Genomic DNA, 22,878 nt, shown 5'->3' on the forward strand with positions numbered 1-22,878 from the left:
CTCCCATGTTCCTCTTATAAAAGATAGCTATTTAACACAGATCCAATGCAGTCCTTAGCACAGATGAAATCCCAATTTGCGCAGACATGGGCGCATCCTCCCATTGAAACTACTATGATGCAGTTAGTTCCTTTTCACACTCAAGAGCCCATACCATTAAATGAAATATTTTACAATAAATCACTGAACATCTTAAGATCAGCTACTTAGAGACTGATCAGACATCCAAGTAATGATGGATTTCTCTATTGTAAGACATTTTCCTCTGATTCTTCCTCCTAAGCGTTCTGCCTTACAAGAGTATTTTCGAAATTTTTTATTTATGCTGTATTGTCCATTGTAAATAATGCCACTATTTTCTCAGCCATCCGGTATTCTTCCTCTTACTTTCACTCATTCACTCAATGCACATTCTTGCCCTAGCTTTTGAACTGAAAAGCAAAGCAAAACAAACAAACAAAACCAAAACATTCAGTGCAAGAGTACTGCCTGAAAATCTGTGAGTTACTCCTTGAGCGTGCTCTCCTAAAAAACAATACCAAGTAAGAATTGCATTGACAACAATGAAAGCTTTATTATAAAACAGGAAATCTGGTCTATTAAGCCTCTAACAATGGTTCATTCGCTTGAGCAACAAATTCCCATACAGACCGTAACTTGGTAAATATAAGCTGATGCACACTCCCAAGCAACCTCCACCACTGAGACATGAGGGACATAGGCTCATTTTGATCTGGTTTAGCAATGAACTCACTATTCTCAGCTTGCCAGTGCCATCCTGAACTAAGCAATCCATGGAAGGAATAGATAGTACTCTATCTACATCAAAAGGAAACAGTACATTGAGTCTCAAATAGTATTGACCAAGCCTGCTTATTGCTTGCTCACTTTGTACCGATATATTTATTAAGCAGAAAAGCAAACAGAGGAAAAAAATGAATGCAGGAGGGGAAATCACATGATCTGAAGCATTCAGGACAGCAAATATTTACCTCAAGTGAACATAATCCTTGCACAGAAGTTGCAGATTCTAGTCTGCAGTGCTTCTATAGTCTCAGTGACATAGCTTGCAAATTTTATTTATTGGCTATTACTTCATTATCAAACTCTTTTTGGAAAGGCGAGGCCTCCACATTGTTACTAAAACACAGTAGCTATCATAACTTACCTTCCTTAATACCCTCAGTGTTTTCTGATTACATTCAGGATCATACCAGCCTCTCCTATTCCTCCCCAAGGAAGCTACAGGCAGGATAGCCCTCCTGGGTTGTAAATCTGCTCCCCCAGGGCTCCCCCAGTGAAGCAGACTCCCCATGAGTCAGTCCCCGATCCTCCCTGATGCAGACCCCTGCAATGTTGTGAGTTATTCCTTGTGAGAAAAGCAGTAAAGAACCGTCAGCTAGACCCAAATACGCCTCTCATGAATGAAGCTCCACCAGCCAAGTCTCTGTGGACAGAACAGCAATGCAAGGCTTCCCAGCTGCCATATTCCCGTACTTACTCTGCAAATTAAAAATAGGAACAGCAGCTATCAAAGAGAGGTTCTGGTCTCAATTTTGTGTCTCTAGGCATTTCAGTAATACAAAAAGATGCTGTGCGGCAACACAATAAAACCTCTTCCTTTCTAATCAAGACAACAACAATATCATGGCAATCTGTGGGAAAGCTGAGGTTGCCTCTAGCTTTCAGAAGTTTTTTAAATCTACTTTATTAAAGCTGTTAATTCTCTTAATTACCTGTATATCCTGCTGGTGCATTATAGAGCTGTGCAGCTGGAAATTAATTGGATCTTTTTCTACTATGACTTTTATTTGCTACCAGATTAGTAACATTTTACAAGAGAAAAGGCCTTTCTTTTATGTGGCTCACTTAAAGTTGATTTCGTACATCCAGATTCAGCAACCATACTGTAACCCCTTATTCCATCAGCTACCTTTTAAGACCTCAACAGCCAGACTAATTGTGCTAAAATAACTAGTGCAGCAACAAAGAGTGTGTGTGAACCATGAAAGATGAGCACGTCTGACTTCTTCCTGTCTGTACACACGGGCAGCTGAATGAAGTGACTGCACTTTTGAAGCTGAGGCAAAAGTCTCTCTAGTTCACTGTGTGCAGGAATAATACATTTGTTATGAAAACAAACTTTCCTTTCTCTGATCAGTTACTACCTGCCAGCAACGTCAAGACATCATAAAAAGTTCAGATCTTACTGTAGCTGTTTCCCTATCACAAACAGCAATCTGTAAGCCATTGACCTTTCACTTGTCAGTTGACAAGAACAGCTCTAGAAGCTACCAGAGTGTGTCAGCATGTGGGCTTAACTTAAATGGCATTATTGACCCAGAAAGCAACCTCGTTCTGTAGCTAGCAAGAAAGTAAGCAATAAAAAACACCATTAGTTTTTCCACAGAGAGGTGTATGAACCGGATCGTTAGTCTTCATTTAAAAGACACATGATCAAGTTCTACCATGAAAACATGAGGAGAAAGAACTACCTCATTTCCAGGATGCAAAAAAATCTGACAGGCTTAGAGATTCCTGCAATGATTATTGCATAAGAATGTGGCATAACGCAAATTGAGCCTACGCACATAATCACCTCATGATCTGACCTTTTTGGGGGTAAGATCAGCATACATCTGATGGGTCTCCTACCCAGCTGCTTATGGAAAGGGGCATGGGAGGTCTGACCCCCAGGGATCTAGCAAATGCCTTGAGTCTATTTATAAACTGGTACAATTCCAGTGGCTTCCCCATCAGAAAGAAATTACGAATATCAGGTTTTCAATAAACTGCTGCCAAAGATTTAGTTACATTAGTGCTAGCAGATACCACAATAATACAAATTGTTTTCTCTGCGTGTTAGGTCATAAGACTATCAATAACGTACCTCATAAAGGGAGGAACCAGGACTTGAATCTTGCATGAGGCATGAACACACACACACGTTTTCAACAAACAGAAAAGGGCTGCTTGCAGAGAAGAGTGAACCCATTTAGAGGCCAGGCGTATTTTGGACCAAGCAATACAGAAGCCTGGGAAATTTAAATTGACAGAGGCTGAGAAATCTTTCTCAACTTATCAAATATTTTAAGTTTGAAGATTTATTCTGTAGTACCCTCTTCCATCCACTTTCCTAAACCACCTTCACACAGAAGTACATTTTTTAAAAACTGATTATCTGATGCCAATGATTGTTAATAGTGCTTACTCAGCTTTCTCTTTTGCTGCCTCAATGAAATATTAACAGCTCATCATCTGAAAGGACTCTGAGGGGACTCTTGTATATCCTGATCCATCCTTTAGCGGAATGAAACTTAAGGAGCACATTTGAATGCTTTGTTAAATTTGTATCTCTCAAGACAGGTTTAAGGCTCCAAGTACTCTCAGCTCTTCTGAAAATCCACTGAAACCTGTGGGCAGCAAGGAAGGCTTTAAAAAACAAATAGTGTGTTCAGATCTTAGTGTCTAGTCAGTAAGTTGATGTTTTCCTTCCCTCCATTTCAGTTCAGCTTAACCAATGCTGCAACACATGTTCCAGTGCATTACCTGCATTCCGGTAAGATCTCTCATTTTAAAAAGAGCATTTTGTCTCATTCCTGAAGAAAGCATCTTTTCTGCTTCCTCTGCTTAGACACAGTTCCATAGGAAGCATTTAGAACTGCAAAATACCCAGTCTTCTGCATGAAATTTAGTTCTTAAAATGTTGATATCAGCTTAAATGCTCACAATGAAATTAATATCGCTGAATTCACACGTATTCAGGTGACCTTGAATATGCTGTGCTGAGTCATAACAGCTCTCCACATACACACACACAGCCTCTGGCAAACGCAAGGTAATAATGATTTATCCTATAGTCACTTTTCTAGAAGTCAAAGAAACCAAGTAATATTATCTTGAATTTGCTGTGAGCATGTATTCATAGTTACCATGTATTAGTAAGCTTCCTAAAAAGTTATCAAGCTGACCATGTGTCTGAGTCCTAAAACTTACATTAGACTAGGATAGCCAAGATAGGAAACATTATGCAAGGTTGAATACAGATCTGCTCAAAAGTTATAGCATATGTTCAGAAGGGTTCAGTGGGGCTAAATGTAAACGTGGGGTATTGGCTATTGCTTGGACCAAAATTGCACTGAATATATGCAGAAGTGAAAACAAGGGAAGTACCAATAGAGCAGTGTTGCAAGAAAGGCACTTTTAGGGGGCTGAATTCCATCTGGAAAAGCCTCAGAACTGTGAGCCTTGCACTTGCCTAGGAAACGCTGTTATTTCATTCCCACAAGCAGGGATGTTCATACATTCTTCAGAAGTCAACAGCATATTCTTTCAATACAAGTACCTTGCAAGACCTCGAGACCAGCCAACCTCTCAATTCAAAAACATAATATCATGTTCCTCTTTTCCCACAGAGAAATAGCATTTAGCCTCAACTTTCACGCTGCAAAATTCCACCTTTGCAGTGAATTGCACAAACCATGGCCTAATCAACCATCTCACAATGTAACAGTCATGCTGAATTGCACTGCCCTTTGGCTTTGGGTAGCTGCCTCTCCCTTTTCTGTCCCTACTATTAATAGTCCCTTGCAGGTGTTCCTTCTTTCCTCCATGCTACCAACGTGCAGATGTAGCAATAGCTAATTTCACAGTTATCAGTGCTAATGGGAGCTGCCATGAAATTGCCTCATTCCCAGAGAAGTCAGTATGCGGTTGCTAAAGGAGAAAAAAAAACCAAAACAAAAAACCAACACAAAACACCACACAGGCAGTTCTGCAGAAGCTATGCATCAGCAGGACTGACCTCTGTAAATTTAACAAGGTTGGTCTTTCTGATCTCTGTCACAATACACGAACACCTGTCTTACTTTCATGTTAATAATAAAAATGTCCTGCTGAGGTTTTAAAATTATTTTATGACAGCAACAACCATCATTTTTAACAATGAATTAACAAGAATACATGAAAAGAATTCAAAAGGTGCCAGAAGAGCCTTCAAATGAGACCACAGCTGGACAGAAACAGTTCCTTCCTGGCCCTGAAGGTGAATGCCTTAAGGCATAGGTTTGATTGCCTTATTACCTTAGTTTGCATAGCTACAGCTGTTATTAGTAGTCATAAAATCACTCAACTATAAGCGTTTCACTTGGAGGCTACTTCCTGCAATGAATTCCATAGGCTGACGAGGTGCTAGGTTATGCTATATTGTCTTCTGTTTTCTCTAGATTTACTGCCCTCTCAGCTAATGAAAGCAAAAGGAGGAGTAGCAGATCCTCAACTGAAGACCAAATTAAGCTCTGTTGGTGTATAGTGTTAACTATTAGGAACCAGGACTCTGTGTTCTGGTCACCTTTCAATGGCACAGCAAAGAGGTCAGCTTGTGAGCATCAGGCTATGGTACTCTGCTCAACAGGATGGATATTTCTTGCACAGCACTAAACGTATTCTTAGATTTTTACGTATACTCCTAGTCTACTTCTATTTTCCATCAAATTGTGGTTTTGCATCATATCATTTGCTGCAACTTCTGTCATGCTTTCAATCCAAATTGTTTCAGTTGACCATTATTCAATCAGCAAGTCTTAAAGGGATACAAGCCAAGCATAGTTTTCCAGGAGCTAGATGAACATCACATTAGCTGAAGCTGATTGAGCATTTAATTCAAGTGCACACAATAATCTTTCCCCAGTATATGTAATCTGCATTTTGGTCTGCAGGAACCATCATAATCCATCTTTGCTATGACAGTTTTACAGCATGAAGATCATACTCCCACTTTTCACATCAGGGCCCTTGTACACTAAGAACTTTAAGCATACTGACTGTCATTCTCAGCTGGAATTTAGTGCACATTCACTTGCAGACTGAGTAATTAATACTTAATCCCCATCTCTCCTGACCAGCTAAATAAGGTCAGATGAAGAACAATATTTTCTCCACACCACTGATTTTAGATGACTCTACTTTTAGACAACACTGAGACCTTTGCTTTTCTCAGACAGCATTCAAAAAAAAAAATAATCAGTGATCAGTTTGAAAGATATGAACTACAGACGTGCATATTTTCAAAAATGCACAATTCTGAAAAATTAATAACAGAGCAGAAGATGCACTGGCTCTAGTCTGGCTGTGTTCTACAGCCCTTCCTGAAAAGACAGAAGAGAGAAGAATTGAACATCTGTAGCCTGCAGCACTAACAAATGGCAAACATTCCTCAAAAAAGGATGTACTTTCATTTCAAATTCCAACAGTATAAGCTATCATGAGAATTTTGGGTGGACAAATAAATAACCACTTGATTCATCAAGGATTGTTTTCCAGTAAAGCAGAACTTAAATCAAACCAAGGGTAGACTCCATACAGCTTTAATGATCTTGTGTCAGCCATTTCCTGTCTAGGAGAAAGGCTGTAAAAGACAAATAAATGGCAGTCCTATGCAAAGTCTTATGCATCTTACTACCTAACGTGTTCAACTTAACTTTGGAATGCAACGTGCACAGTAAACACCGCCAATTATTTACTCTTTACTTGTAGGTACACTTGGTGTATATTTACAAAGCAAAATTTGTTCACAGTACGTTCTTCCAGTTTTTGTTATAAATTATTGCCTGTCTCTATAGTACATTAATCTCAGGTAGGCTGTACTTGGTGAATTATCTAAGGCCCTTATCATTTTCATAATTTCTGCTTCCTTGTAGGCTTATTATTTCCTAATTTTTACCACTAAGATTTGCTAATTTTTATTCTTGTTTCTTTACATAGCCTCATCACTTTTCCTGTTGGGAGCCTAAGAGGCAGGAGAGAACAAAACAAACTACTTGGAAAATTTAAAAAGATCTTAACAGTCAAGAGCCAGAAGGTAAAAGAATTGTCAGAGCATACAGTCAAGTCTTATAGCTACATTTATTTCTTCCTTATAAAAAACAAATAAACAAAAAAACAACCAAACAAAAAAACCCCACCACCTTCAAACAGCACTTCTCTACTTCTCTCTACTTACATTTTCTTCTTTTTTTTTCTTTAAACATAGCAACAATGAATATACACTTTCTTCTACACAGGACACAAACAAAGACAAAAAGTCATAGCCCCAAGAAGTTTGCACAATAAACTAGACTGACAAAACACACTTCACTAGGATCTAAAAATAAACAGTGATTAAAATTAGTGAAGGAACTGGTGGTTGATTTTTTTTTTTATAAGCAAATAGCAAGATTACATTAACTGCCCCCTTGGGAATAAACCAGATTTACAATAGATTTAATTAAATGCATTTAATGAAGTCCAAATATAAGAACAACAAACAGGCTCATCATCTGAAATGGTGCCTAAACTCTAGTAAACCATTCTGAACCGTAATAAATGCCTCACACTTATCTTCAGTTTTCATTTTGGCTTTCAGCACTCTGCAGAGAATTTTTATTTGTACATGAAATGTTTTGCATTTTTCCTCTTCAGCTCGTTTACTGGATTTGTAATGTAGAAGTTTCAGAAGTCACTTTTACATCAAGTTTTGAAAGGAAGGCTTTACTCCATTTTAATTAATTCTTAGTGGAGCATCATGGACTGATTTTTCTGCTCCTCAGTAACATGCCAAAAGAATGATCACTGACTACAGGTCAGTCGAAGTGCAGTGTTGTAATCTGTATAACTGAAGAAAAAGGTCTCCTGTGTCTCTTCACAAGGTATACTGTAGGCACTTACTAAGTCATCTTGCACAGTCATTTACACTAGGACAAAGGGAATACAAGACAGCATGAGCTAGCTCCAAAAGGTGGAGCACTATTCCATATGTAGGATAATAAAGAACCAAACCTAAAACCCTTCTAGTACTGCTGCTTAGTGCGCATTCTTAAGAGGAGATGAAACACTCCCGCTTCTACTACGTTAGCTTTCAGAACCGGTATACTCTGAGCCTTTGATTTTCTTAATATCGACAGAATGGCATAGAGTTACTAAAAGCAAAAAGCATGATGATGCTCTATCACCAGTGGAGTAAACTTGATTTCAGATCGGAATCTATCCTGAAGTTTATCAGCAATTTCCTTTGGAAAAACAGCATAAGAGTCTTTCCTAAAGGAAACAAAGTGGAAGAAAGATATATTTGTGTGCGTATATACATAATACATCCACACACAAATAAAGAAATCAGACCAAGCATGCCCAAAAAATCAGAAATGGAAGGAATATATTTATGCATTAAACCATTCAATCTTCCATACTATTTATGCATTAAACCAAAAATTCAGGGATAATTCTCCAAAGACTTCCCACCAAGTTGCCCTGCTCACAATGGCCACAGCGACAGAAGTCACATAAAATGGGTGCATTTTACCCTGTGACCAACCCAGAGGACTAGAATTCTGAAATACTCATTCCTGTATAGTGTCCCCTACAGACAGTGAGCTTGATGCACACAGGGTTCAGTCCTATTCAACAGAAACAGATTATTATGAAAGTTCAAGGAAAAAAGTTTACAGTTTGAAAGCTCAATTTTCCAGCAGATGATCATTAACGGAAGGTTCCCTAGGAGAAAACAGAGCATTGTACAAGGATGACAGGATTTTAGTATTTGCTGGAACTACTTTTATTAGGAATTAAGGCATATTAAAAAAAAGAAAAGGGAGATATATCCTGCACTCAGAAGCTTTTTGAAAGAATATGTTTCAATGACGCTAAAACCTAAAAAACTTCAGAGGTCAATTTAAAACTTCTATAGTCTTGTTCTTTCCCAAAGGCATGCTTTCAAGTGCATCCCTCTAAAGCAAAGCCCTTGTTTTCAAGTTTTTTCTTTTCAGAAAGCACAGTAGCAGCTTGTTGTAAATGGTAAAGTGTATGAACTCTGTGCAGTTGATAAAAATTCCAGCTCAAGCCATATTTGAAGATAAAAAACAATCAACAAGCAAGATATTTTTAGCCAGTCTCTTCTGTTTACAGACTTTTTCCAAACTGCTGTGAACCCTTGTAACTTCTCTGTTTCATATTCCTCTCTAATATTGATTCTTCCAGGCAGGCACAGAAAAATTTAACTTCAACATATGACATGATGGCCCTTTTGTTCTGACTGTAACAAAATAAAAGGTTATTTTCTCAACTCTTTGCAAACTGCGTAGTGCCCATCTCAGGCATATCCTTCCACTTGCCTGTACATCCAATTCTTAACACATAAAGCATCGGACAATAAAGTTTGTTTCCTTCAAATGCATTGTGAAGGTTTAGTTTTGATGCTCAAAGTATTTTAGGTCCTTTTATAGGAATGGACCTTAAAGTCTGAAAAATATTATACATTTACTGCTCTGGCTCTCTTTCAGCTGAGTTTACATTATATGCTTCTTGATAGAATTTCATTTTTCCCCACTCCACGTCTGTGCAACATTTAAAAAGTCTTGTGAGCAAATTCTCTAACCACCTAAGCACAAACCATTCTCTTGCTCTAGTAGAGTTCTGGCTACTGACAGGTCCTTTGGCTTTCTGTGGTACCATCTATGGATTCTCCAAAAAAGTTATAGAGGCATTTCTACTCAATGTATTCAAATTGGGCACAAGAACATTAGCAGCAATAGCATAAACAAAAATCTTTTTTTCTCACAAATGATATAAAATTGTGCAGCACATAAAATGGGATACTGAGCAGCAATCAGTTGTTTTCCAGTATTTCTGTTAAACCTTTTTAACTCATAGGTGCCCTCCTGCTCTCTTACACTCAAAAGAAAACCAAGCTATCATAAGCCTCCACTGCCACACTTGAAACCACCTTTACTGGAGAACATAGGAGGAATAAGGTGCTATATCATTCACATTCATTATATCATACAACACCTAGAGGCCCCAGAATTAACGGCCCCTTGCACCAGTGCCAACTGTCCCTGCCTCAGAGACAAAGCATTGAGGGGGCAGAGAGAAGCAGCAAATGCTCCAATATGTGATTAAAGTCATTGAGTAGTGAATGGAAAAGGAAGCAGGGAAACACATATCACTGGGCTTGGAAAAATCTCATAACCTACATAACCCGCACATACATAACCTCTGTCTCAAGCCCCTTTCCAGAAATCTTGATCTAGCCCTAGCTATCATCAGGCCAGGTGTCTGCATTTCACCTACTTTTATATAAGTAGAAATAAATCTTGATAAGCTGGTCTCTGGCAACGTTTAAAAGGATCTTTACAAAGGCTCTGAAGTGCAAGACAACACTCAAGATAATCAGCATCACTACTAAATCCTGGCTGCAAATGGCACTTACAGGCATTTAGGATTACAGAGGCAAAGACCCTTGTGATGACTGACTAGGGCAGAGAATAATGAAAAGCTGGTAACAAGAGAACTAGATTTTTCCCCACAAAGCACTTATTTACATGAAAACAACTTGATCGTTTATTTAGCATTTACACCTAAAAATAAAATAAAATATCTAACCTTTAGGAGACCCTCTGATGCTCTTGTAATTTGTCAGGTAGGCCTGGTGGCCAGGAACCGTATTCTGGGCTGCATCAAAAGAAGCATGGCCAGCAGGTCAAGGGAGGTGATTCTACCCCTCTATTCTGCTCTGGTGAGACCCCACCTGGAGTACTGCGTCCAGCTCTGGGGTTCCCAACATAAGAAGGACACGGACATGTTAGACTGAGTCCAAAGGAAGGCCACAAAGATGACCAGAGGGCTGGAGCACCTCTCCTATGAAGGCAGGCTGAGAGAGTTGGGGTTGTCCAGCCTCGAGAAGAGAAGGCTCCAGGGAGACCTTATAGCAGCCTTCCAGTACCTAAAGGGGGCCTACAGGAAAGATGGGGAGGGACTCTTTATCAGGGAGTGTAGCAATATGATGAGGGGTAACAGTTTTAAACTGAAAGAGGGTAGATTTAGATTAGATATTAGGAAGAAATTCTTTACTGTGAGAATGGTGAGACACTGGAACAGGTTGCCCAGGGAAGCTGTGGCTGCCCCTTCCCTGGAAGTGTTCAAGGCCAGGCTGGATGGGGCTTTGAGCAGCCTGGTCTAGTGGGAGGTGTCCCTGCCCATGGCAGGGGGGTTGGAACTAGATGATCTTTAAGGTCCCTTCCAACCCAAACCATTCTATGATTCTAACACTTAGCTGTGTTGTTCTCCTAAGTCACCTGAATAGTAGCTGGTTATATTATTTCCTGAACAGGACAAAGAAATGACGGTCTTGTTTACATTACTTCAAAGCAAAAAAAAAAAAAATTAGAAATCTTTCACAAGCTTGCAAACTAAGTCTCAGTTAAACCTGCCTAACATTGCAAGACTCTTCATGATGACTTTCATAGAAGCTGGTCCAAATATAGAAAAAGCTTTCTGAGTGCATTTTCCCTGTCAGTCCTGCCTGTGATCACTGTCATGACATACCTGTATGGTACAATTGAGAATCGTGTCACATCCATTTTTACCTCCTGCACATTGGCAGTGAACTTCACACAAAGTCTTCAGGGATCAGAGAGATCAATTAAAAACTGATGATATCTCATTACTATACATTTTCTTCTGATGCGTTCTGTATCATTTCTTTAATAATGCTTGAGTTGATTTCCCATCTTCTGTGTTGCACTGCAGTAACTGAGAAAACGTACGAGAATAAAACAGAGATGACTGCGCTTATGGTTTGTGTTTAAATCCCACAATACTGCCTAGCTCCAGCAGCATAAAACCTGTCAGGAAGGAAGAAAAGCAATAATAAACGCTATTTATCATCTCTCTGTCTCTTACAGGAAAGAAAATATCACTCTATATGCTTTAAAAGAGAAATCTTTTTCAAAACTAGGCCTGAACTCTGCTTTTAGTAATAGCCTTGACTTTCTTGCCAAGTAATAGACAGTGCAGTAAAAGGCGTAAAGAAATTGCAGAATTCGCATCATAGGTGTGACACCAAGCTGCACTCGTTGTAGATCAATGCAGTCACAATGAAGTTAGGGAAGCAGACGTGATTTCATCAAGCATAGTTCAAACCTTTAATTCTTTTTCTGTCTTTCCCATTAGCCAAAAGCCTGTGCATAAATTTAACCTGCTACTTAATAAACACATATATATGCCACTTTCACAAATTCAAAAAAGAATCATACAATTTGAAGTGAAGCATGGCACATGCATGTATTTGATTCAAAGAGCTGTCACAACAGAAACACTTCACTTGCACTCCCACCCATACAACTATTACCTTGCACTGGTTGCAGCTTAGTCACTTGATGTTCACATCTACCAGTCAGACCTGAGACTTTTTTGGCTTATAAAACTGAAGTCCTCAGATGCCTTAATGATACGAGCGACGGTGACTCTTGTGCTCTCAGACAAGGAAGAGCTACAGATGCTCCTGCTGAGATTTGCTAGTGACATTAAGCATAATGAGTACCAACCAACCCCTTGGAAAATGAGAGCTCATTACTCTCCCTTCCTCTTCAACCTTTGGAGCAGTTCTGAGTTCTACTAGAGAGGTTCAGTGGAAGTGAAAGATGAAGTGCAATTTCATTTCTCCTCAGAGCAGTTTGTAGATTTTAGGAAAAAAAAAAAAAAAAAAAGATGGATTCATCAGCTGGGAGGGACTTTTTCTCACTCCTGTACAGATGTAATCCTTCCTTATTCTTCATAAAATACATCTAGGCACATTCAAAGTTCAAAAGCTGATGGACAATCAGCCTTCTGCTTTCATTTTCAAGAGACTCATTTCCAACAGACTCTTCAGCGTGGGGTCAGACCAGAGGCGTATGGATAAAGAAAGCTTCCCCATCCACCAGCCCAAAGAGAAGTTGAGCCCACTTGGAGTGCAAGACACCATATTCACTCCCATCACCACAACCGTTCTCACACTCTAGCTGATAAGATCTTATAGGCTTGAAGTTGGTCTCCTCCTTATCTGTATTACACCAATGTAGCCATGTCAACTGCAAAGCAATTATCCTGGAGTGAGACAGAAAGAGTCTGGCCTCAAATGTATTTTATCTGACAACACCCACCTCTCAAGTGCACAATGCTCTGGAATATAAGGGAACCAGCAACCACTTTAACTCAAATCCACTGAATTAAAGAAGAGCTGTCCCAACAGAGAACTTGATGCTCCATTTCGGATGCCATTTCAGAAACACTTTAGAGAAAAGAAAACAATGGTTTTACATGATAGCTGTGTGGAATCACATTTCAGTTACATCAGCCTCTAGCTATTTATTCTTTACTTCCCAGAAGCACGGCACAGTATCAAATAAGAAGGCTTTGTCAATTTATTTTTTGCATAGTAATACAATTCTTCATATTTAAAAGCCCAAATCTTTTTCTAAGCAAAATCAAAGGTTAGAAAAGGGTCTTACAAAAAGCAAACAAAAAATATATATGATTATGTTCCTAAATCTAATCTTACTTCTGTGTCCCATTTCTATAAAACAATGTGAAAAACAAATGTCTCAGTCAAGGAGACAATACATTGATTTGTGTCTTCTTTGAATGCAAACCTTGGGAATCTAAAGGGAAACTCCTAAAAATTTGCTTTCTAATTCTTTTGTCATCCTCTCATTCCCCTGGTTTTGTACCTGTCTTTTTTCTCTCTTCTTGCAACAGACATTGAACAATAGCAAGATACAGGAGGAATATTAGCCACAGGACTGAATCTTTATGAAGCTTTAAAAGCCAACATGTCACTCATATGAATGATTCAACCTAAGAAAGTTTTTTTGAAGCCATGAATCTTCACACACTTTAAAAAAAAAAAAGAATTCTGAAATGTACACCACTCACATTGAACTTTGGCAATGTTGTTGAAACTGTTGGAAAAGCACTCTTCGTTAATCTGTTTATCACAGGCCTCCATCCAAAACACAGCACTGGTCATCTGGTGTTTATCCATCACCAGGTTCAAGCTCTAATCTAGGCTTTCTCCAGCTGCCACTCAAGGGCCACTTTCAGAATAGAGGGACAAAGAGTCTAAGCACTACGTACATCAACATCCTTCTCCCAGTCAGCCCAGTTACACCTGTGCTGGAAAGCTTCAGCAGTAGTTTCAGGAATCCTAGTCCTTAGCTATCTATTGGATGCATTTAAAGGAACCTTCTCCACAGAATATAAGATACCAATTGCCTTATGCTTTATGGAAATTTCTCTCTTACTTTTTTTTTTTATCCTAACATCAGAAATAAGGGAATGTTTATTGTCCACATAAACACATAATCCTTTTATGAATTTTCCTAAGCTCTTGGCCTCAATACTATTTCCACAGCCATAAGTTCCACAGAACTGCACACTGCCTGAAAAGCATATTTCCTCTTCTCACTTCCAAATAAGTCATCTTTTAACTTAACTCTTTGTGTTCTTGAACTATGAAATAAAGCAGAAGCCGACCATTTTTCTCACTGCCACCTTATTTACAATTTGGGCTTGATGTATCAGTCGTCTTCTCCCTCTCTCCAGCCCATTTCTACATCATTTTTCCCACTGTTAAAACATCTCCGCTCCTCTCAGTTTATACTTTGTTCAATGATGCAAGCAATCAGCATAGCTATTATTTCAGAAAAGAAATTAGTCTCACATGTGGATGAATCCTTAAACTACAGAGCAGAGGAGGAAACCAAGACTCCAAATCCTCACTAATTGTGATCTGTTGGCTTTCGCTAATTTATAGGATTAACTCACTCCTCTAATAATCCACAGATTTCTTCCTCATCACAGCTGAGTCATGGGGTTTTCATACTCATAGGATAAGCCTACTTAGCTCTTTTCAGTCCATGGGATACCCTTTACCTCTTTCTTCCCTTGGTCACCCCAGTATCATGAAGGGGAAAAGTAATGATTCTAAGGTCATTAAGCCATGCATAAAAATGCTGCAAGAGATCACATCACACCAAAGTAATGTGAAAAAGAAACCCCTCCTACAGTTCACATAGACTTCAGCTTCCCTTCTGGATGATATTAGAGAATCAGTATACAACTGGGCTGTTAGTTGAGGGGGTGGACAGGAGGAATGAAATATGAATAGCCAACTCCTGTAATATACAAATTGAATGATCAAACAATCATGGCAAAATGTCAGCTGATGACATACACTGACTTTAGTAGGGTCAGATATAATTATTAGTGATGTGGTTTAAAAAGGCTTTTAGTCAGAGGAAAGCTACTTCAGAGATAACAACTAATGCATGGAGGATGAGGGCAACAGAGATAATTAAGCAGGGATATAATTTCAGTGCCAATGAATTTGTTTGACAATCTGTTTCTTTGCCCAGTCAAACAAACTTTGGAAATAAAATTCCTGCACTTTCATGCTAGTCTCACTAGAGTTACTTTATTGTTAGAGTCCAGGTCACGAAATAAAAAAACTCCCAAACCATCAGTGCAAGAGTTTGCACACGTTTGTTCAGCATCATCATTCATAAGCTCACTGTAATGGGAAAGAAGTTTTCTACTATGTTCAGGAGCCATCCCATTCAAATGTGGATCTCATACATTCAGTAACTGAACTGCTATTGAAACACAAGCCATCCAAAAAATTCTGGACCAAAACCTAACTGCACAAAGGTAAAACACCTCCTGCGTTAGTTATCTCATACTGAATTGTGCATGGTCACATAAGAACACGGTACTAGAAGAGAGAGTATACAAATCTCCTTTTCTTTTGTTGCTAAGATGCTTTGGCAAAATAGGCCTGGCTCTAGAAAGCATGGAATAATTATAGAAGACACCTGTTAGTCTACAGATGGAACAAGTAACTTGATTTCTGTACCTTGCATTATATGCTTTAGAAGCTACCTAAATTACCCAGGCACTGTTGTAGCAATCGTTAACATTTTAGCTTTATCCTGCTGAACACTTTAAGAAGCAGCAGAAACAGCAGCAAGTGGAAGAGAAATAAATTAGACAGCAGAGACTTGGAAAAAAAAGCTTGGAATCAAAATCCTGGAGGGAAATACCCGCCACACAGGCGTTGGCTCTGTATCTGAACTCTCCATCTTGTGCCCAACTCTAATCATTACCAGTTTCTTTTTAAAAGCCTATGCCTGAAAGAACTGATGTGTTATGAGACAGATGTGACCTAAGTAAACTCCAAACAAATCATTCATCACTGCAAAACTCCAGAACAAGCTGGTACTTTCTCAGAGAACAGTGTTCTTCTAAACACACATTATACATAAAGAGGAAACAGAAAGCACATACTGTAGGCTTTCACCAATTGTACACAAAGCCTTTGATAACTCTCTGAATAGGCTTGAGGATCATTACGCTTGGGGCCAAGAGGCTCTCAGTAGTTTAAGATCTCATTTTCCAAACTTTTGGTCAAAAGGGTCTTTTTAAGAGCAAGGGAGAAAGGAACATTTTCTCCTTTAATATCATTATGTTCACAATACCCCTACTCAAATCCTTACATGCACTATCTTTTTCCTTACCAAATTCAAATTTACAGCCCCAAAGTATGGAGCAGAAGGTGCTCACCCAACCCACGTCAACAGCCACCTTTTCTGTTACCCATCCTTCCCTTTCATGGCCCACATTGTTCCTGGAACAGTTCCTGGAACCAGTTTTCTGGTTCTTTCTTACCTTCCTGTCTCTCGAACATGCTGTGCTAAATAATTTTTTTTTTTTTTGCTTTTTAAAATATTCTACTTAGACATGAAAAGATTCTTATGCAGATCCAGGAAGGTAACTAGGGACCAAGGAAGTGGCCACTGTTTTACGTTCTGCAGCTCACACCACAATGCAGTTAATGCTATGCTGTTGGTTTAGAGGTACACCAACATGCAAGAACCATGCAGTTCATTTAAGTTAAAAGAGAGTGCCCATTCGAAAGAGGAACACCTACTTCTAAAGAATGGAGCACTTTTACTCCAGAAAAAGTCTTTTAGTGTAACCAGCTTAATCTAGTCACTATTTTCAACTCCTTTCCCTTTGAAAGCAAACCCTAAATCAGTCTGAACTACTAAGGATGCAAATCTATCTCAATCTTTAATGTGGTGGTTTTGTTTCAGCTACTTTACCATCTTTTGGATAATAAAGTAATAAAAACGTTATGTATTCCATTTAGTGCCACATTCTCTATAAAAATTATGAGAAGCAATCATTTCATCAAGGTATTTGCACTTTTGGCTCCTTCATTACTACCCCAGGACCAAAGGTTTCTTTAGAAGTGTTACATAATAACCGGTAAGCAACAGAAATGTACTTAACACTGTGGTATCCTGTAATTCACATTAGCAGTTGCACAAATAATTACAGCCCTTCTCAGGTAAAACCTCACCAATTTAAATAAGCTTCTCTGAGCAGGGAAGGACTGAAATCCCTTTGAGTGATAGGGAGATCAACAGAAGCCTTTACAAGTGTTAAACACAGTCTGATCCCCAGGGTATACAAATGCTACCTGCTGATAACTGAAAGAGCACGATTTTCAGACTCTGGATCAAATTCTATTGAATTTTGGCTGGCATTTTCCTATATGTATTCAACAGAAAGGGGTCCCTTTTACCCTGACCAGGTAACCATTTCAGCATTCCAGTGTTCACAGGAGGGCTTTAACAGGCCATGCTTTTTGTTTAAGATCAATCAGTTCCCTTTCCCTTGCCTCTGTGTTTTGTAAGAGGACCGTTTACCAGCAAAATTTGATTCAGCCCCTTACAGAAAACAGCATCAGCTGTTCATTTGTGAACTAGGCCTAGGGGACATCACAGTTTTTTTAGAAACCAGTCTTCTTTTCTGTCTAGTCAAAGGACAGCTAAATATGGAATCACATGAAACAGGGCTGGCAGGGAGTGATGGAGTCATCTATGCCATCTCCTAATTGCCTAAGCAATTCTTAGCAACTATTTCTGACTTAGGGGACTCCATTGATGAGTTCTCATAATGCCTGCATGAAATGATGAGAAAGTTTCTTTTACATCTTACATGCATCTCCAGTTAAAGACACTATTACTGCTTCTATTTTTCAGATTTTAAACATATAATACATTACTAAATCTGGTAGTGTATAAATTGACATTTGTTTTACTTACTCCTGATAGCAATTACTCTTTCTGCAAAAGTAGTTGAATAGCTGCTACACTACTGCAGCAGGAAAGCCTTACAAAATCTCAGCACTCACTTTATTTTTTATGTTACTTTTTTCTAGCAGAACTGAAATGAAAGTTGTAATCCATTCCCCATAACAAGGTTCCAATTTAAGGCAGTCTGGAGGGGAAGATCCTAGGAAGGGAGTAACATCCTAGAACTTACAATAGTAGGAATACTTTTTGGTGCCTAAAATTGCCATGAGTCAGGTCTGAGCCACAGAATGTCACTTCCGAACTAATGTTTTCTCTTTTTGGTGATACTTCAAGGGAAGAAAACATAGTGATTTTTCAAGGTACTCAACCATTTCTGTCAAGTTATCTAGACTGTCTAACAAAAGCTCATTTACAATGGGAGGTGTCTACAACAGGCGCCATTAAGTCTAGAGCCATGAGACTGACTTCTCCCTGGGCATCAATTTAACAAGATTATGACGTAGAAGGGTACTGTACCTCTCTGAAGTGCAAGGCTTTTTATCCCAAGAAATTATTTTCTGTTCCTCTTAGCTAATGCATAGTGAGGTTTTACTAATCACTGTTCTTAAGGGAAGGCAAGAAAATTCAATTAATATGTAGTCATTCGCAAGTAAGTAGCTAGTGCCTCCTTTTTGATTCACCTTCAAATCAAGAAGGGTTCTAATTAAGATGAGGTAACAGATTTATCTTCCTAGTGCTCTTCCCCAGCAGAGTTTTGGAACTGTAAGTGCATAACAAAAAGATATATTTATATGGGAGAGAGATCTAAAACATTCTGAAAATGTGTATCAAATAAGATTAGTATCTGTACACAAAAGCAGAAAAAGCAAAGCTTGCATCTTCCTACAACTTCAAGTTACAAATAAATTACTTTTCAAAGTTTTTCTTCTTACTCGACTAATTCCCAGTCTGATACAGATACTACATAACCAAACGCTAAAATCCTTTCAACATGTTTAGAGACAGAAGCTATCATTATTATTCCTTAACTGGACAATTAAGTGTGACACTTGAGTAAAATGAGAATTTTAACATTTGAAGGCAGAATCTTAGAATATAAAATTTACTATTACCACATTCCACCACAGACCAATATTGCTAGGTTGGTTTGTGGTTTTTTTTAGTTTGTCTGGGTTTCTGGGGGGGTTCTTTGGTTTGGTTTTTTGGGGGTTTGGTTTTTTGTTTGTTTGTTTGGGGAGTCACGAGGGAGTCTACTATTTCAAGGTTATTGAAAGGAGAGGGAACAGTCCTTAATCTAACTGGAGCCAACCTACAGGATCAGTCTGGAAAGTTTTGAATATTATATTCTCCTTAGTGAATATCTTTAAGACAAAATAAACCATCTAGGAACCATGAACATTATTCAAAGTAAACAAAAATACATCTTCATAGAAGATGAACCTAAAAGATTGTGAATGCAATAAAACTGAACTAATTTTCCTAATAAAAATAATAATTATTCTGTTTTCTTAACATGTATTCTTTATTTAGGTTTTTTACTTAGATCAAACTTAGATCAGATTTTTTTTTTCTTAGATCAAACTATGATCACATACTGACTGCCCAAATGTAATTCAGGTTCACTAGAGCATAAATCCACAAAACTATAGTGTCACATATTTTCCAGACAAAATAACTGTAGTTCACTCCTGGTTTTACCAAGTCTTCTTTGGTTCTTGACAATATCTTAATGTTTATGAATAAAATCACTTTTTTCTGGCTGAAATATCAGTTACTCATACTGATAAATGTTAAATATTAATTTAGGGATCTATCTTGCAATCTGTTCATAACTTAGTAGAAAGACCAGCTTCCAAAGATATTTATGCGCCTAAGGAAGCCAACAGGGGTGGCTGGGAGAATTCAGCAAGAATAGGCTTGTGTGGCAATCTGCAAGTGCTTGGGCACTCTGAAAAATCCCACCACCTGCAGCTAAGTAAGTAGGAAAGCCTACCTCCTGTCATAGAAGCTCCTTCTGTGATAGCTGGTATGGATGGGGTCTACAGGTACTTATGGGTGTGGTGTACCAGAAAACAGCAGGCCAAAGAAGAGAAAAAGAACATGCAAGTAGCACATGAAAAATCCCCCTAGAACTGCTAAGCTCTGGAGAGTAGTGGACCTGTTGAATCCATGAGAACTGATAAAAACCAAAACATCAAGAATCAGTTGAATCTGCAGAAGGCCACCAGTACACTCTAGCACCAATGAGAACGTATGCAACTTAGAACAGAAAGGTAGTTCCTGATATATGTAGACAAAGACTGTAGGATCATATGCACACATCATGAACCAAAAGACCTTCTGGGTACTTCCTGAATACCAACCCAGAAGTCACTGTGCACTAGTGTGGTTGCTCCAACCAACTATTATGAGTGAGAACTGTGTGAGGGAATAATTGCATATACTGTATGAATAATTATCTGCTATTAAAAACAACAGCTTGGTTCTATTATTAATAACAGCTGAATTAATAAGTGTTCTAATTAATACTGGCCATCTGTGCCTCCCCCAGCTCAATTCCCTATCAGGGAAACAGTTATTCACAGCACTCCTTGTGCTGGTGCTCACTATATGAGCACTATTCACTCTTGTACACAACAGAAGCAAGCAGCATTAGCGAGCTCATGCAAGCTTCGATGGGAAGAAAATGAATATGTTTTGTTACTTTAAAATACTTACTTGGTAGGGATATAGAGTGACGCCATTTGTTCGTGACAAAGACCAGGTGCCGTCAAGGTACTGATGAGCCTGGATTGCTACAGAGTTGAGAACGTTACCGTTGCTGGGACTGGTGGCCATTTGAAAGCTGACCTTGGCTTGGTGTCCAGGAGAGCCATTTTTCTTCTCCACCCCATTGACAATTCCTAGACTGTTGGGTTTGCCAGTGTGTTTGTTGGCAACAAAGCCAGTATAATTAGATGTAGCATAGGGAGCAGGCATGTATGCCCAGTCCCTGGGCTGCAGGCTGCCCATGTGCCGAGGACTCACTAATGTGGGGATATTGGAGAGAGGTGGGGGAGAGCCTGGTGAGGCATCGTAGTGTTCTGAGTTGGCAGCTTGCTCTAAGGTCAGCACCATCTGAATGGCCTCTTGCTTCAACTGGTTCAGGTGTGTGGCACAAACATCACATCTGTTGTCCTTCTCATTCCATGCCTTACGAATGGTATTGGGAACTTGGAGCTTGTCATGAATCACCGAAGAGAAACCTGGGTCCTAAAAATAAAACAGAGAAGGGAGAGGGGGGACAGGAGAGAAATGTTTAACCATGGTCACCACAGTGAAACGTTATTACTGCTGATTGTGCATTTCAAAAGCCAATTTATGAGATAAGCTTAGAATGCAAACAAAGGCCATTAGATATAGTCAACATATGCCAGCAGCAAAGCTGAACAAAAATGAGAAACTAGATTGCGCTGGAAAGAAAAAATTCTTTTACTTTACTGATAAGTGGCAAATATAATTCCACTGCAAGCTTCAACGCATAGGAGAGAGAGACTGAATTAACCTACTTCACACCACTGCACCTAATTCCTGGCTTGAATGAAATCTACTCTTAGTTACACAGGTGAAATCAAGAGCAACTCCACTAAAACCAGTAGGCTTGCGGCAAGGTTCACAAATCCATCTACTCGTCAATGCCTGGTTTTGGTACTCAGAAAATCCAGGAAATATTCTGCAACAAAAATGTAAAATTTCGAAGCCTGCTTGTAAAGAAAAAATGAAAACACGTAAGTACCATCACTCTCCCAAAATCCTTTTCAGAATTCAAAACAGATTCAAACAGATGAATTATTTTCAAGACCTTTTCAGCATTCCATTTACCAAAAGTACACTTTTCAGCTGGAAAAAAAAAAAAGCCTGCAAACTTTTCTGTTAATCAAATGTTTTACCACTCTTTTGGATATCTGCTGATAATGTAAAATAAAACCATAATTTTATTTAGAAATTAGAACATGTATAGGGTCAATAATTTGTAAAGAATAATTTTCTTCTTGGAAAGCATAGTTTTGGTGAAAAACCATGTGATCAGGTTTAAAACCTCATATCCTTACCCCATGGGTAGATGTCTGAATTTCAGTGGTACTCTCCACAGAGCAATATGCCACCCTGATCCGGCTACAGCCATTGAATGCTGACCTAAATTGCAAAGTGCTTCAAGTAAGTTCTGAAGTCAGACAGCAGGCTTAGCAGGAGCTTATCATCAAACTTGCCTAATTCTTACAGTGTCATGCAGTTTTAGAAACACACAGCAAAAAGTGTGTGTGTTACACAGAACAAAAAATGGCAGTTAGGAAATATTTCTTGGAAGTTTCGCACCACATTTTTGTGGTTTTACAGACCAGACAGGGCAGACTTCACCTTCCCTCCTTAAGTTTGAGACTTACGGGTGGATTTTCTTATGACTACTCAAAAAGATTTACAGTTAGTAGGATCAGAATCTTTATTATTATTTTCTTTCTCTTCGTCTTTGTGGCTTTATCAGCTTTAGCAGCAAACTGAAATCAGACTGGGAGAGTGCATGGGGGTGGACAGAGGAAATCACACAAAGAGATACCACCCTTATGAAGTAATTTGATGAACCCCATGCCATCCAGGATGGACAAATTTCATGTCTTGATAGTTTGGCTGTGCTGGAAAAGAATGGGTAGGGGGTATAATATAGGGAGGGAGAGAATTCATTGGTAGAGGGTCATATTCATTATGATCCGTCTTTATTATACACTCAAGCATTTTATTTTCACTGTTTAACTACCGTGAACAGCTCCTCAGCATGCAGTGATTAATTGATTCATAAATCATGGTGCCTCTTTATGCACAGCAGCAAAAGAGCAGTTCTAGCCCCAGAAGCCCAAGAGAGTCATATAAGCTGATGGGAAACAACAGGAGG

At 38.8% G+C, this 22,878-nt stretch overlaps 1 protein-coding gene across 2 annotated transcripts in view; it reads right to left on the reverse strand.

Moving 5' to 3' along the window:
• Positions 1-22,878, reverse strand: part of KIF26B (kinesin family member 26B) — a 303,146-nt gene that overhangs the window by 190,186 nt on the left and 90,082 nt on the right. Inside the window, exon 3 of one of the 2 annotated variants that reach the window (XM_074579953.1) lies at positions 20,670-21,203. In XM_074579953.1, coding sequence (XP_074436054.1) covers positions 20,670-21,203 — 534 coding nt within the window. Of the gene's footprint in view, positions 1-11,355; positions 11,534-20,669; positions 21,204-22,878 lie in introns of those variants that run through there. The other variant, XM_074579954.1, reaches the window with a different exon arrangement.

Source organism: Larus michahellis, chromosome 3 (genome assembly GCF_964199755.1).
Source record: "Larus michahellis chromosome 3, bLarMic1.1, whole genome shotgun sequence".
Classification (NCBI taxonomy): domain Eukaryota; kingdom Metazoa; phylum Chordata; class Aves; order Charadriiformes; family Laridae; genus Larus; species Larus michahellis.